The sequence below is a fragment of the Erigeron canadensis genome, chromosome 6, assembly GCF_010389155.1.
Source record: "Erigeron canadensis isolate Cc75 chromosome 6, C_canadensis_v1, whole genome shotgun sequence".
In the NCBI taxonomy this organism is placed as follows: Eukaryota; Viridiplantae; Streptophyta; class Magnoliopsida; order Asterales; family Asteraceae; genus Erigeron; species Erigeron canadensis.
In genome coordinates, this window is record NC_057766.1 from 743,388 (window position 1) to 761,565 (window position 18,178).

At 33.5% G+C, this 18,178-nt stretch overlaps 2 protein-coding genes across 2 annotated transcripts; one reads left to right on the forward strand and one right to left on the reverse strand.

Annotated features, from left to right (window-relative positions):
- Positions 1-8,984: 8,984 nt before the first annotated feature.
- On the forward strand, positions 8,985-14,464 carry LOC122603407 (bromodomain-containing protein 9-like). Its single transcript, XM_043776098.1, has 10 exons — positions 8,985-9,381; positions 9,989-10,025; positions 10,100-10,181; positions 10,277-10,322; positions 10,411-10,509; positions 11,608-11,676; positions 11,769-12,111; positions 12,936-13,090; positions 13,536-13,967; positions 14,113-14,464. The coding sequence occupies exons 1-10, from the start codon at positions 9,082-9,084 to the stop codon at positions 14,140-14,142; spliced, it is 1,593 nt and encodes a 530-aa protein (XP_043632033.1). The 5' UTR covers positions 8,985-9,081; the 3' UTR covers positions 14,143-14,464.
- A 2,076-nt stretch (positions 14,465-16,540) lies between these two features.
- LOC122602975 lies at positions 16,541-17,113 on the reverse strand. Its single transcript, XM_043775590.1, has one exon. The coding sequence runs from the start codon at positions 17,111-17,113 to the stop codon at positions 16,541-16,543; it is 573 nt and encodes a 190-aa protein (XP_043631525.1).
- Between the last annotated feature and the right edge of the window lie 1,065 nt (positions 17,114-18,178).

Here is an 18,178-nt window from a genome sequence, read left to right on the forward strand (position 1 = left end):
TTTAGTTCCACTTACAATAATGACCCCCCATCAATTAATGACTGTTAAGTTTTATCCAGATGTTTAATGAGAGTTACGGATTCTGCTACAGGTCATTTTTTTAACGAAGAGTTAGGTCATTTTCTCTAACGTGTCTTAACAATCTTTAAATGTTATTTGAGTTTGTAAAATGAGAGATCGACTTATGTTACACTTTTATAACTATCATCAAATATTACTTATAACATAATTAAGTTTAACTATAATATGTCCAACCCGCATCGAAGTGATGCGCGAATTGAATTTCGTTCCAACATTTTTTTATTTTTTAATATTTGTTTTCTTTATTTCTTTTATTTCTTCTTATCTTTATTTCTTTGGTTATATAGTCAATTTTTTTATTTTTTATTTTTTAATAACAATCATCTCCTACTAATGAACTTGCATATTTATATGTTGATATAAATTATTGATACAAGTATGAGTTTTACGTATATTTTAGTCCATGTTATTTACCTTTTTCGTATACCTATATTGTTTCGAATTTTAAATATTTCGTACTATGTTTCAAAAAAATTTGGTTTCTAACCTGTTTCTTCCACTTTTATGTTGTATAACAGCTACAATTCAATGACAAATCACTAGCTTTTTTGTCATCTCTGTGACATTAATTTAACTGATGTATAAAAAGATCCTGAAGACATGTTATAAATTTTATATACTATCGTACACAATAAATGTTTGAAAATCATTTTAATTTTATATGCTACCAGATACATAAACGTAATGTTTCCCAGAGTAACGCCCGGTAACATATCTCTCGTTTATAGTAATGCAACAAAAGGTAGAATAGAGAGCAATGCTTGAAAGTTATACGGTGTGTATTAGAAAGGTCCTAGGTGGGGGTGTTGATGGATCGGGTTATTTGGATTTTGGGTTATTCGGTCCGGGTTATCCGGGCTTTGAAGAAATATAAATTAACCCTTAACCCAAACCGAATAAGATTTGGGTTATATTGGTTTGGGTTGTTCGGGTTCGGGTTTTTTGGGTCTGGTTTGGGTGACTCATATACAATGTGCTTTAATTTACATGCAATTTAAAAGATTTTGTTGGTTACGCAACATTGTAACAATATAATTTCTATTTCAAAATTTTGAATAATAATGATATTCATGTATCCAAAAGTCTTGAAACACTTTTAATTATGCGTTTTTTGAATTCTTCCATAAAATAAAGATTAGTTATAGACAAAACAAATAAAATTACAAATAATATAAAAATAATGAAAACTACTGATATTAAATACTTGTATAAATTTATGTATTTTTAAACATTCATTATTATTTAACATTGTACACTTTTAATTTCTATAAATGAAAATTTAGTATTCTAATAATATATAGTTTAAACAAATTTGACGTGTTATATTAGTATAAAAAATCAGATTACATCTTATTCGGGTTGACCCAAGTTATAAAATTTTCACCTGTAATCCAAACCGATTTAGCTTTGGGTTATTTGGGTCAACCCAAACAACGACCCGTAAACCGAATAACTCAACCCGTTTAACCCAAACCCATTCGGGTTGGGTCGGGTCGGGTTATTTGGGTTTGGTTATTTTCAACACCCCTACCTAGGTATGAGAAATTGCGATTGTTAGCAAGTTCAAATAATATTATTCAAACCTCAAAACGTAGAGACTCTATAAAATGAATCGTCAGTCTTTTGCAAAGAGCCATCGATTGCGAATTGCGAATTTATCCCGCCTGCAAGTGTACCAAAACAGATTTGTTCCACTGTTACCAAAATCCACAAACAGAAACAATATGATGTCAGTTTGACTACCTTCATATTGACTATATTTGGACGAATAAAACTTAGGCTTTCAGGAGCAAGGCTCCCCTTTGAACACCAAGTGGGCCCAACAAGAATTAACGCCATTTTTTGCTCGTCGCTTTTCTAACGCCTCTGCTTGTTTTTGTCCAAAAACGCCCCTCGGGGCACTGTTCCGGGCGTTCCTGGGGCGTTTTGGGGCGTTCCAAGGGGGGAAAAGTGAAATTGAAGGCGTGTGAAACGTCTTGCTCCGTTCAGTCTTATATATGGAAATTCAGAAAAAACAAGTAAATACGGAAGCAGAAAAGAGTTTTATACTGTAAATTTCCATAATATATATTCATGAAAGTACAATAGTTGTTAAGAAACAAAGAATTAAGTACAACGGTTCTGAATGAACAGTTGGACTTTTCATATAGTAAATAACAAGCAGCAGTGATGTAGCTTTCGGATATAAATAAACCAATGCAAATCTCTCCTAACTTCAAAATTTAAAAGCTGCTACGGTTTCTGGTTTAAAATTAACCTTCATACCCAAAACTCTCTTAACTTCAGCCGGGGTAAGTCTCCAAGTCACGGGTCCTGAATTTTCACCTAAAAATCCAAAATCGACACCTTCTCCAAGTTAAGTATCTCTGCCATTTGGGTTAACAAGGCAAACTTATACCTAACATTCCTATGGGTCATGCCTGAGAAATGGCTAACCAGAACCCTTACATCTTGGTCTAGCTGCAAGCCTCCAATTTAGTGGTTTATTCGTTTCCTGAACGCCCAATTAAAGATAAGCTTCTGGAAAATAGGATTATGTCCATTGTTCGTCACCGAATTGCATGGGAAGAACAAGTTGACTATCAGAAGCCACATATTTTACCACCACATCTGAAAAGGAGTAGAACTTCATAAGCAACAAGCTACTTTTGCGTTTTCAACATAAGTTATCCCATCACCAGGATTCTCACTCATTTCACAATGAAATCTGTTAACTATTTGGTATGACAGCCAACTCTTAAGAACTGCTAAAATCTTGAACAATATACATGAAAAACAAAACAAAAAGAAAACATGAACTTGAGCATGTTGGATAATCGGTCAAAGAGTTTGAGCTGAAATAGATCAACTTTTAATACGGGGTGAATGGGTCAGGTCAGGTATTGCTGACTGTAACCATTTGTGGCCTATTCTCTAAAAATTTAATATGATTTTCTGAAATTGTCACTGAAATACTCAACAGAACCTGATGATATAACGAGCAATAAACATGAAGAAAAAATGTAGAACTTTGCATATTGTAGTATTTTGGCAAAGAAGTAAACAATTCTTGACAGATACCTTCCATTTGGCAAATTTTAAAACTACACTACTCTTGCTAAATAGATAATCAATTTGTACTAGCTCATTCTTTGTATTTACAACTGTCATCTTCAGGCATTCATCAAAAGCAGCATCAAACAAACAAACAACGCCGATTTCTTACATCAGAGACTAAATCTTTCCATACAGATTCACAATTAGTCAGGTTTCTTTCGTGTCCCAATATCCATAGACAAAACATACACAAAGTTAGACATTGTTTCTAAATACCCATGCTTGGCACATACATACCATGCTAGGTCTGGCCTCCCTTCTAATACCCTAAAACCATATGACTAAAATGTTTCACATGCATCATACCAACAAAAAACATAAAAAAACTAACACTATTATAGTTATCTGGTTCACCAAGTTAACTTTTCCTACCTTTGTTCTTTTTACCCTTCGTTTTCTTAAACCAGGAGGGTAAAACTTCTCTATAATTAACCTTACGTACAAATCAAGAACGTGTTAGTGTGTTACATGTACATGTGATAGTCCAAGTTACTAATTTCAATAACTTTAAATATTTTAATTATAGATCAGTTTATACAATCTCATCTTTTTTAAAGATAAATAATAAAGATTGGCTCTGGTCATTCCAACTGGTTGAATGTTAAACCCCGCGACACCGGTTTGATGTCCAATCCGATTCAGTTTAAACGAGCATAGTGTCTGTGCGTTGCAGCAGCTAAAAGGTGATGAAAATATAAAAGGAAGGCGGTGGTGGAGATCGAGGGAGGCGGTGGAGAAGGAGGGCGACGGCGGAAGGTGATAAAAGGTCGATGAGAGTGTGTAATGATTAAAGACAATGTGGGAAAGGATGATATATAAGGGTTTTATGTATAAGTATGGGTCTTTTGGGAAGAAAAAAAATGCTTAATTTTGAGAAATTCAATACTTTTTATAAGGAAGTAAGGGAGTATAGATATCGCAAAGTACACAAGGTGTGCCATTTAAAAGTTTAGTTAATTTTAATGGGCCGGCTTAGTGAAATGAACTAATACTTAAAAGTTGTAAACATAACAAACAGGAGACTAGAAATTGTGGGCCTTTTAAAGGTCATGTGTTGACCATTGCCAGCCTTTTACGAACTATCAAAATATTGATTGTATGTGTTGCAAAATAAAAACGATTTTTGGTTGTTAGCAGGTAGCAAGAGAGACGTATGACGCATCCTAGTTATTATTGTATATTCTTCAAAATCAATTGCGGGATATATACTAATTTCACCAAGTAATCAAAAAAAATTTCACCAAGGATGTGTACTAATAAGGGGTGCAGTATCACACGATGCTTGTGGAGACACCGCCTCCTCTTAGTGGGAGAGGAGAGGATGGAATGCAAGAGTGCTATCATGTTCTCTCTCGGTCGATTTGTTTCTCTCTATTTTCCTTTTCTTTTTTTGAAAGGGTAGGTGATGGGGAAAGAAAGAAACATGAAACACATTCCTTGTGCTTGAGGAGAATGAGGAAACATGGAATGTTGGAGGGGAGAAAGAGAGAGAGAGAAAGTGGAAGATGAGGAGATTACAGAATACACTTTCTTATCCTTAAAAAGAAGTTATACGAATCGTACATGCTTAATTCGAGAACCCTGTTTATTGAAATGGTTACAAGTTACAACTTAGGTATATAATTTATTTTCCCAAACATATTAAATAAACCAATGTATTTTGGTGTAATGGAAAATATCTGCGAATAAAAGAGATCAACAATTAATTAATCCGTGGCTTATTATCTATAATATAACTAAAAGAGGGGGTTAAGGGTACACTTGGCACCCATAATCCCCCTCCTTGAGCCTAATACTTTCTTCTCATTAATCCTCTATTTTTTCTAATATTATTTATTTTATTCTATAACCGACCTTTAAAAATAATTCTTATTATTTGTCTACATCTACTATATATATAAACCAAATCTAAAAACTTACGGAACCATAAAAAAAATCCCCTACATTCGACTTTCGAAAACTCGCAGAACAAAAAAGTGTCTTGATTCGACTTACAAGCAGGTTAGTTCGACTAAGTTTTCTTTAGTTTGTTAACATTGAATTGTTAATTATAAAGTTTTTATCTTTAATTTGTTAAACCATTGCAGAACAAAAAATTCTCTTGATTCGACTTACAAGCAGGTTAGTTCGACTAGGAAGTTTTCTTTACTTTTTCAACATTGAATTGTTAATTATAAAGTTTTTATCTTTAATTTGTTAAAATTGAATTCATTCGACTTACAAGGTTTTTGTTCGACTAGCAACTTTTCTTTAATTTGTTAACATTGAAATCTTAATTATAATGTTTAGCTAATTTTTTTACATTGAATTTTTATGTTATTGTTTTGTAATCCATTGTAGGTTCATTATGACTTCTCATTCAACAACAAAAAATAAGACCACATTAGTTCATCTTGAAGATCTTAAGCAACACATGTTACCACATCTACGACTCCGTGTTGTGCATGTATGGACTGTTCCGGATTGGAATAACCCAAAGAAAATCAAAACGTTCGAGATGGTCTTTGTTGATGAATTGGTATGTATTTTTCAAATTATATACTTTGCACTTTTAAAATATAACTAAAGTTGAAAAAAAGGGGTAAACTATAATCAATATTTATATGGAGTTATTTTTCATACGTTTCGTTTTTAGTTTTTGTATTGATTACGTTTAGTTTGATGATACATATTTATATGGAGTTATTTTTAATATGTTTCGTTTTAAATTTTTGTATTGATTAAGTTTAATGTGATGATACATATAATGAGTTTGTAATATAACTAAAGTTGAAAAAAAAGGGATAAACTATGAATAGTTCATACTTTGAATAGTTTTATGTTAGATTTTTACGTATTCTAATTTTTACATTACCTACTTAATAAAGTTGAGTTCTACTTTTTTTTAGCTTTGATTAATATATTTTGAGACAACCCGTTCAATTGACGGGTTTGAACACTAGTATTAATATACAAGTCTAAAATAATAAATGATACTCATTATTATTATATGTTTTTTTCTTCGAACATTTAATCCTCTGAGCCTGTCAAATCCTGAGCAAATCGAGTTGAGATCGTAAAATATTCAGGAAAAAAACTGACACTTTTGTAACTCTAGAGAATTGAACTTGACATATGAAAACAAACAACGATGTATCTTCAAAATCTCTAAATAATTGTCAGTTGATTTGTTCTCCATTAACCATTATTAATATATATATATATATATATATATATTTTTTTTTTCTCCACCTAAGTTTTAAGTATCTTTCCGCATTAAGGAAAAACAATACATCAAATGTTATTAAATATGCTAAAAAGTAAAAATCAAAATTATTTCGTTTATAACTGACTTTACAAAAAAACTTTTAAATCATACAAAAGGCATACTTTGTATACCAACAAAATTAAAGGTACCAAAATGTAACACATAAATATCATATAAATCTAATTATTCATAAAAGTAATTTTAAAAAAATACAAATAGTAAAAGGTTTATTTATAATTTGGGTTAATTACTTGTAAAATCCCTAAATTTGTCACTGAAATTTTTTTTTGGGCTCAAATAAAAAAAAAGGTTTATTTGAGGGTATAAAAACAACTAAAACTACTTTTGTGGGGTCTCGTGTAAGTAGCCGGTCAAAAATTTTTTTTTAAGTAATTTCTCTTTTATTTTATTTCATTTATGGATTACATGGAAATTCCAAGTCATATCTTTATACAAAACACCAAAGATCCGGCCACAAAACTCATAAAACAATTTGAATAATAGTGATTGTATCTTTGTCCTCATCTAACCATTCTCATGTTCAACTTTATTAAACAACCCAAGTTGAAGATGTGAAGTTTTTACTTAACACCACCGTGAAGTCTCCATAGCCGCCAACGTAAACACCGCTACTATTCTGACAACGAACCTTAATACGCAAATCTAACACTTTTAAATTGATCAATCTTATTTGTTCTTCACGGGAAATCTAATCAGTTGTGAGGAAGCCAAAATTAGATCTCGAAGCTACCGGTGGTGGCTTTCGGAGAGGCGGAACAAGGGACAATTGGGATGGCAGAGAAATCGAAGGTGTGTGACGGTAGTTCTCGATAGTTGTGTGTGTTTGTGAAATTGGTAGATGGGGTTTGCGGCTCCAATGATTTGGAATGAAACCATTGGTCAGATTTTGGTAACTTCATATCCAATGAAGTTTCTGACGCCGGTAGTGGTGATTTTAAAATGGAAGTGGCTAGATGTTGATATGGTACAAGGGAATATAAAAAAATGGCTAAATTGAACTTTTTTTTTGTTGCAGCCTCAAAAAAGGTTTCAGTGACAAGTTGAGGGACTTTTCAAGTAATTAGCCCTTAAAAATAAGGATAAAACTGGCTAGCTACTGTACACGTCAACAAAAAGTGGTCACAGTCCTACTATAGTAATTTTAGCCGTTTTCATACCCTTAAATATAACTTTTTTTGTTTGAGCCCCAGAAAAGGTTTAAGTGACAAATTGAAGGACTTTCAGTAATTAGCCCTTATAATTTTAGACACTTTACAACAAGTCTAATAAAGTGTAGTGCTATTGATAGAGTGTTGTAACACGATGTGAAGTATTTTTTAAAAGAGATTATGGCACCGGAATGTAACCAACTATGACTCAATGGTTATGTAATGTAGTGACCTTTCAAATTGGCTATCTAATGTAAGTATCTTTCATTTTTGTTCTTTTAATGTATCCTACCAGGTAACATCCTACTTATAACCGGTAATGCCACGTTGGACGTAAAAAGAATAGGGATTAAGGCACCGGAGTGTAACCAACTATGAGTGAATGGTTATGTAATGTAGTAACCTACGAAAGTGTTAAAATTGATGTAAGAACCTCTCTATTTTGCTCACTCAATGTATCCTACCGTTTTACTCCGACGACTTTATACTTTGGTCATCTTCTCCGGCTAATTCCGGCACTATCTTCGGGAACAAGAATTTTTTCCGGAGAGCAAATGTGAAACTGTAACTAAATGTCTAACTTCAATCCCGAACACAAATCAACACTAGATATAGATAGATGCATATATACATTTATTGATTTCAGAACACAATTCAATAATAATCATACTCAAACCCTAATCCACAAATCGGATTGTGTTATGATCACCCCATCATCGTTAACTATAAAGATCCGACCATCCCATCCCCACCACAAGCAAGATCCAGCAACTTTTGTTTACAATAGGGTAAACGGGGGAGATTTTGACAGAGAATGATGACGGTGTTTGTCTGGGTGATGGCTGACATTTGTTTATTTTATTGGTGGCAATCAGCGGTGGCACGTGTCCGGATGTGGAGACGGTGGAGAGATGGCTACACCTATTAAATGGAAGAAAAAATGAGACCGAGACCACCCACTACAACCTCGTCAGAGTCTAAGACCATCCACCATCCATTTCGTCAGAGTTTATAACCCACAACCGTGACCATGACCGTACAACAGGTCAACCAGTACATGAAAAGTACAAAAATGAGAGGTTCTTACATTAAATAGTCAGTTTTAAAGATAACTACGTAACATAACCATTGAGTCATAGTTGGTTACACTCTAGTGCCATAATCCCAAAGTAAAACTAACATTGTTACCGGTTACCGGTACAACAGGTCAACTGATACATTAAAAGAACAAAAATGAAAGGTACTTACATCAGATAGCCAATTTGAAAGGTCATTACATTACATAACCATTGAGTCATAGTTGGTTACACTCCAGTGTCATAATCATTTTTTAAAACACTATATTTACTAAAAAAATTATTTATTGCGTGTAATACATGAATAGCAAATTACAAACAAAACCCTGATGAAAAGAGAGAGAAACAAAAAGATAAACAGAAAGAGGACGGAGATAAAGAAAGCGGAAAACGGGTCAGGCAAGCAGGCAATATGGGCAAGACAGGCGGAGGAGGAGGAATAAAGAAAAGAAAGAAATTAGGCAGACCTTCTTTATCAGATCTCCAACGTCGCCAACAACAACAACAACGTGACAATTCCGCAATTATTAATAACCCTAATAATTCAATTTCAAATTCAAATTCAGATCATTTTGACGACGAAGATGAACGGAAACGGAAAAAAGTCAAATTAGTTGTTAAATTGCCTCAATCCTCTTCTCCTTCGTCTCCTCCTTCTTCTTCTAATGCCAACCATTTTATTCTTAATTCTGGATCTGCCAATCATCTTCAGGTTTTTCAATTTCTCTCTCTCTCTCTTTTTTTTTTTTTATAATTTTAGTGTATATATATATATATATATAATGTATGTATATATTTCTTTTTTTCGCGGGTAAGTAAATTGAGCAGATTTTTCTAAATAGAAGTGGGTGGGTGTACTTGTTTTCACCACCTCATCTCACCTTTTTCTTTCTTTTTCTTTCTTTATATATATATATATATATATATATAGATTTTGTTTTTAGTAAACACAATCTGTATCTATATCTATATCTATATCTGTATTTTTTATTTTTTATATATATCTGTAAAAAAAGGATAAACCTTTTTAAGCAACATTCTGTTTCTATTTATTTATTTATTATTGTTTTGTACTTATAATAACAACAACAATAATAATAATGAAATTGATTTCTGACCCCTACTATTATTATTATTATTTATTTGAATTTATATATATGTATGTATATGTATATATACACAGACAGACTTACTTGAAGGAAAAAGTTCAATTTTTTCTTTTCTTTATAATTAACTATGCTTTTAATTAAAATTTTAATATGGGTGTATTTTATTGCTTTTAGTATGATTGATGATGGATTTATTATTACGTTTTGTAGGGCGAAAAGGTTTCGAAAGGCATGGACATTCTACATGGTACTAATCATCAGCACATTCTTCAATACAACTTGTATGGTCTTTATAATGGTAAATGTTTGATGTATGTGCAGGGTCGCCATTCGAATCTGGAGGACCCGTAACACCTTTGCCTGACAAAAAGTTGTTGCTTTTCATTCTTGACAGGCTTCAAAAGTTTGTTTCTTTTCCTTTTGCAATTTTTCTTCTTTCAGGTGCAAATAAACCCACTGTTTATTGATTTAATAGACCTTATCGAAATGTATATGCAGGAAGGACACTCATGCGGTGTTTTCTGAGCCCGTTGATCCTGACGAGGTGCTTTGTTTTGGAACGCTACGACTGTTCTTTGTTATCTTTTTGGTTTTGTTTCTTACTGATATGGAGATGTTTGTTCTGTATGCAGCTCCCTGATTACCATGAAATTATTAAGCAGCCTATGGATTTTGGTACTGTTAGGAGCAAACTCGATGCGGGACTTTACTCATATTTGGAAGATTTGGAGGTTTGTATTGGCTGATTATGATTCTGTTGTTTGAAGTTCGTAAATTTATCTCTCCTGTTCAGTATAATGTGGTTTCGAGTTAAATATTGTGATAATGATATTGAGATGCAACAGGATTATTAGTTGTCCAAGGAAACCAGTATTTATTCTTTCTATGGGCTGACACGTATAGTCATACTGCATACACTTGACTGTCCAATCACCCACTACAGAAATATTACAGTCTTGTTTAATGAAACTTAATGGATAAGCAGTCCTTCAACTTTTTCTTAGTACCTGTAATAATGTGATACTTGTCAGTCAAACAAATTTATCTTATTTGTAGATAGCCATTGTATCTTTTTCAACAACTATCATTGTATCTTTTGGTGTGAGGGAGGGAGAATCTGAACTTTTGAGAGTTGAAGGATGTTGTACGTGATCTAATTCGCTTAGCAAACTTTATTTCCGCAGCTGAGGAAATGAGGTCTAATCTCACACCTTTTCACCACCTACTAAATAGTTTTTCGGTCCAACTTGGTCTATTGAACGCAAATCCTAATAAGCTACTTATGTGATGGCACAATGAAATGAGAGCCTTGTTGCTTCCCTTATTTAGAAAGGGTAAGTGTTGGCAAAGTGGCATCTTCTTTTGGGGCGGGTTAAGTTTTTCTTTATGTTCTTTCTTTGAGAGAAAGTGAGGGGCTTACTTTACTAGCGGCATCAGTAGTGTTTTAGCAACATGATGGATACACAAACCACACATTCAGCTCTACTGACGTTGCTCATTTTTGTTTTTACATGAACGAACATTTATGAAAATATGCAATTATGTGGTTTACTGGTTATCTTAATATTTGTGTGTTTTTCCCTCTTTGAATTGACCAAGCTATCTTATACTGAGTGCATAATATAGAAGTGTGATTTTACAAGTGATAAACATGGTTTGATAACTCTAATCTCATTTTTCTGTCTAGTATGAAATATTTGTTAGCTTTTCACATACCATACATTTAACTTTCCCTGCATATGCCAGGCTAGTACGTCAAATATCCATATTTTGAAAACTTTATCTTGCATATATATGCAGTTTAAAAAGTGTTATTTTGTTTTTCGCAGGCAGATGTTTATTTGATCTGCTCCAATGCAATGCAGTACAATTCATCTGATACAATATACTTCCGGCAGGTAAGATTCACCTCTTTTACATGCTAATGCCTAATAATATCCTTTACATGTTAAATGTTTTTAGACTTGATTGCTGTTGCCTATTCTCGCAGGCGAGGTCTATACAAGAGTTAGCAAAAAGAGACTTTGATAATCTGAGGCAAGAGGGTGAAGACGGCGAGTTACAACCGAAAGTGGTGAAAAGAGGCAGACCACCTGGAAAGCAGGCGAAGAAGACACCTGGCAGACCCCCATTGGACCGTGCGGCTCCTGAATCTACTTCGGGGGCCACTCTTGCAACTACTGAAGACCACACGACCGAGTCTACTCCTTACAATTTACGAAAAGCACCGCCCGTGATGTATAGATTTCAGGCAGATGGTTTACTTGGCTCTCATCGTTCTCGCAATGAACATTATTCAGAATTGTTAGCAGATTGGAATGAAGAGTTTCCAGGTTTCTTTTAATCGTCAATTTATTCTTTAGCTTGTTGTGTAGTCTTCCTTGTGTAGATAAAATTAGAGGTGGATCTTTCAAGTCATCTACTTATGAGAGGTGACCTATTTTCGTATGGATGGGTTACTTATAATCTCAAATGGGTCAGATATCTGATAGTCTGAAATAGAAAGGAAAGAAAAAAAATTAACAAAATAACTTAGGTAACATGTCAAATGGTCAAAGGGTATCAAAGTAGCCACTAGCCAGAGTGTATCTTTACTTTCTAGTTTCTATTGCGTAAATAAATCGTTGAAGATCTAGAATATTTTGTAATATTGGCTTACTAATCTGGTCAAATGCATTAATTATCTTTGAGAAATAGAAACAAGTGTTTTGGGTCAACCCACCCCTCCTCCGTGTACTAAAAATGTGTGTCTCCTTTTTGACCTAAATCTGTTTTGATTGGTCACCAAATCCATTCCACACATCACTCCTGCTACCCAAGTGCCATATATTCTCTCTTTCAAATTTTGACTGCTAAAGTAATTTGCTATTTAGCCAAAACCTTAAAACGGTTGCTTGGTAAAATTCTCTATCACGCATAACATCATGTAAAACACTGGAAGTAGTCTAGCATGTCTTGAAAATTCTAATGCAAGTTGATTTTATACAATAAGAAATATGTCACACGTACTTGCAATTTGTAATAACTGTAAATGATACAGTCTGCTAGTTGGAAAAAGTATATGTTGGCCGTTACAATTATTTCTTCCTATGCTGGCTTCTGTCTTTTTAACGTTTCTCAATATCTTTTATAACGTTTTTATGATTCTCAATTTCAGTGCGCATTCGGAGAGCTGACATGAAATACGGGAATAAAAATCTTATCATTGATGAGACTAGGCGTGACACCTACAAGCAATTTCATCCGTCAACTTATGCTTCCGAGTCTTCGCTTTTGTCCAACTTTGGTGGCGAAAGGAAGCAATTGTTGGCGGTATGTTTTCTATTCTCGTATGTATATCAGTTTTCAGCTACCTTAGCTGTATCTCGGTAGATATGTAGGAAACATAGTTTCGTTAGAAGGGAGTATCAAGTTTTGTATCAGCTTCATTTGTTTACCTCTTCTATAGCTACCATTACATATGATTCTATTTTATTTCTCTCACAACGGACAACATCCTCTTTTTGAAAAATGCAACTATCTTGTTTATGGGAACATCTTAAGTTTATTTTGCCTATCTACCTGTCATCATTATCTAATATAACTGCCATTGATTTGGGTCCTTGATTCTTATTATTTTAATCTAAAAACACAAAGGGGGATTCAAGTTTCAACCCGAGACCTCAAATATCTTACCACCCACTTGTTTTACATAGGAGTTTTAATAGAACAGGAGTAAACCATCTCAAATATATTAACAATTTAACTTCTTATTCAGGTTGGTTTACATGCCGAGCATGGTTATGCTAGAAGTCTAGCTCGTTTTGCTGCAAACCTTGGCCCTGTTGTTTGGAAAATTGCTTCAAAGAAAATTGAAAAGGCTTTGCCACCTGGAATGAAGTTTGCTCCTGGTGTCGTCGGTGAAAATGACACATCTCCTCCACCATCGTCATTTTTCCCTTCCGGGAACTTGCGACACATGCCCAGCTTGGTGAACGAGAGTCTTCCAGATAGATCGCAAACTTCAACCTCTTCAGTTCCAAAACCCCCCATTCTAAACCAACAGAAGGATGAGACTATTGAGCCTGACATTAGAATCGAGTTGTCATCACAGCAAGTTAAAAACGGGTTTGATATGAGTACATCTGCTGAAAATGAGAAATTTGGTGAAGTGGATGCTAATTCCATAAAACCGACTTCTTGGCAGCAGGTATCGTTCCCGAACCCTAGACTGTCTATGGTTGCAGTTTCAGTTGACATGAATGTAGTATCGTAGCCTGGTTCTGGACTGAGAATTTGGGCCGATTTAGCATTGCATCTCTAGTTTGGATACTGACCATTATTATTTTTGGCAGTGTAATGACGGTAGAGGAGACAAAATTTGACTAACAGATTGTCGTACCACAATTGCAGCACAAATTTTACTACGAGTGAAGAGCCGAGCCGAGCTAAAGTAGCCAGGTAATTCTATAGGGTAGGGATGATTCTGTACAGATCAAATATAGCTATCTTTGTAACACTGGACTCATATTAATCAGATTACGATGATAAACCTGTCTTAGAATAAGAAGAAAAAGAGGGGGTTGTATCGGGTTTTTGTTTTGGCTTTGTAAATTTATTTTTTTTAGAGAAAACAAACATATTTTGTAGTTGTTTATTCACATTTTGGTGTTATTACATGTTATAAGAAGGTTGTATCCTGTTTTATGCGACTGCTTTAAGTCAATAGCACCATTTGGCATTTCTGCTGCTTTTGTACTAGTATCTCTATCACGTGATTGAAAATTTGAATGATATATGCTAGGGTTTATTATCAATTAAGCTTTTCTATTTATGACTCGTGCCAAAAGGGTTGGTTAGAGATAGCAACAGGGTGGAGATTAATGGGGATTTCATCTTCCATTTCCATCCCGGATACCGGCTCGCAATCTACAACCCATCACAGGTTGGAGTCACATCTCCATCCCCGTTTGCAACAGTTTACAAGGATCCGCGATCCCCAATGGGAAACAAGAATCCGTCTTTGAATTAGTTTATGGGATTGTTTAGATGTGTCTTAAAGGCACGCATAAAATGCAATTAATGTATCTAATATCCATCTAGAAAATTGAAAATTTTGCAATGTGTTCTTTAGTAAATTTGTTGTTGGTTTGGCCCGAGGTGTTTCCCCTTTATCTTGGAGGGCTGGTGGGGAATCTGTTCCCTGGTTGTCCCTCTTTTTCCTAGGTAACTTTTGGAGTTTATTTTAGGAGCTGATATTTGTATCACGATAGTATGCAGTGAAGCTTGTACATTATGGTAGATTTATCAATTTATTTTTATTGCTCTTGTAGATAAAAATATTTACTTATTTAATGCTTTTGCCTATAATATATCTGTTTAGTCAGCTTTCTATTAGGATAATATTTTAGAAAAGTATTTTAGTTGGTGATTTATTACGGTCCTAATATAACACATAGGATAGCAATATCTATAAAAATAAAGATACTAGAAAAAGGAAAATGCAACCTTCATAATGGTAACTTGCTATACTCCTAGCAATTTCAAAAAGTTGGGGGTCAAATACGCACGTAACATATAAATCCGAACCACCAGATTGAGGATACGAAGTGGAATCAATCAACAGGGAATATGCCCTGGTCCATATGCTATAGCAGATTTTGTAGACGTGGCAGATATATATATTTTTTTAAAGTAGTAAATCTATTATTCTTCCGATTGAACAGGGATTTCATCTTGGCGAGACCATCTACCAAATATAACTAATCTCTCATTGGCCGTCACATGTATGCTACTATGGTTGATATACAAATCTCCTATATCTATTTATATCTTTGATCAATTCACGTAGAATCTAAATATTACAAGAAAGTATAGACATGTTTAATTCATATAATGACATGTATAACGAAAGGAAAAAAAAAATACAAACATTCTGTTTGATTGAGCCTATATCCAAATTGATAAATTAAGTATACTCATCATTTATCAAATACTACTAGACGAATACCCGCGCAATGCGCCGGTGTAGGCGGCGACGTGTCGGTGTAGGCGGCGACGTGTCGGTGGCGACTTGTAGTGCCAAAGCGGCGAGTAATATAGATAATTGATGTAAAATAATTAATGTGATTTAAGCTGGTAATTTAGTAGATAAAAGATGCATGTTATAATTGTTTTAAGAGATTAGATTTCAAAAATAGAATATATTAAGGGGTATTATTTCAATATGAGATTGATATGTATACGCAAGAAGATTATTTTATGTCATTAATATATATTTTTATTATTGAATGAGAAACACGTTAGTATTTTAAACTTTTAATATTACAATTGTTATCGTATTATGAATCATTGCTTTTGTTTTATAGCTTAGACAAAATATTATATTTAATTATTTTTTTGATAATTTGATTTTAAATTAATGTTTTGAAAAATACATGAGATATATAGGTGACCATGGGTTATGTTTTGTTAGTTGGATATCATTGTTAGATGACAACGTTGCAAAACAATTTAGAAACCACATGCACGATCATTCATATTAAACTTTTTAAAAACGATTGCAACAAAGATAACAACTTTTTCACAGTCAATTCGGTACATGGGATCAAACGGTTCCTATCAATTTATCGTTTTATATATATATATATATATATATATATATATTTTCTTTTTTTTAGAACGGTAATATTAAAATAAAAGGTCACCAGCAAATACTAGAGAGCCCAAAAATACAAGAGTACAAATAAATTACAAATATAAGCCTCAAAGAACACGACAAAACTACGGAACAAAAAGAGGGCAATTAAGCCATTCAACCCAAGAAATTCGTTTCTTTTTGCATCTACACGAATACCACATATAAGACTGGGTAAAAATGAGATCAAACAGGAACTCTTTGCGATTCATCCCGTTGTTGAAAACCTCTTCGTTTCTATATTTCCATATCGACCACCATACACAATATATTATAGCCTCAATAATATCTTTCTTATCCTTGGATACATGCATGTCATCGATATAAATGATGATATGAGTAGGCCCTTGCAAAGGAATAGGCGCAATTTGGAGCCATTTAGTAACTAAACTCCATAATCTTGAAGCAACCGCACATTGTCCAAAAATATGATTGCAAGTTTCTATAGAGTTTCCACATAATGGACAAAGAGAAGATGGAATATCCACCCCTTTATTAACCAAATTAATACGGGTGGGAATTCTATTTATGAGGATTCTCCATACAAGAACATTGACCTTGCGAGGTACCAACTTACTCCATCTAGTCACTCCGTGAATATTAGTCACTAAAGTCTCATCAATCGCATCACAAATGCCTTTCACAGTAAACTCTTTCATGCTTTGATTAGAAAATACCCATTTATCTACATCATCATTAAGAACAGTAGTAGATACCAAATATGTAAGCTGAACCAACTCGCTAGCTTCTACCCCACCTCGAACTTGTCTTCTCCAGTTAGGAACTATATATATATATATTTTCTTTTAAGATCCAAAACCAGCTTTTGGTACACAATACTCCATTATTTTGTTGTTCAGCCACTATACATGGAATGGAATATATAATTTTTACAATCAACTTTTGTTCGAAAAATCTATGAATTTTTGTTTGATAGAAAAACTTGTTCGGGCTGATCCTAGTCACCGGTAGTCAACTGTTGGACGACACCGAAATGGCGCCGACATTGGTGATAGACAAATATACATGCATATATTTTATTATTTATCTTTATGACTTTCCCTTCATTGTTCATTTTTACTAGAATTGATTATATTCGTATATTTAGCTTTATAAATTAATTACATATATGAAATGCATGATAGTAATGAGTAACAATGTGATTTTTGAGAAAGAAACTGATGTCCGATATATGCATAAAAGATGTTGTCATATATATTCTATTATTGATGTTGATTATTGATTTAAAATATACTACGGAGTATATAGCTAGAGTACTATATGCACAATGTTGGGACATGGACATGGACATGTAATAGGTCATCTTATACGCACACAGTGACACACGTGTGTGCCTAGGTGAGAATTTACTTGGTACACTATTAACCTAATAAACAAATTTAATTGAATTTTGGTAAACTATAGTCATTGCCTTTGAATTTTAATTTTTTTTTTATATATATATGTATTAGTTTGCTCTCTGTTACTTTCATAGGAAAGCATGACTTGTTATCTTGATATATTATTATTATCTTGATATATTATACTACAACTACTTTAGTCAGAAGTCTATATTGCCACCAATCTCCCTTGCAATCACTCTATTTTTGGTATAGAAATCTTTATAATGTTTTACTGTACTTTATACTTGGTCAAATACTTGCCTTTCACGACTACGGAATATATATTTTACATACGATCAGGCATTTAGACCCCATCTCAAG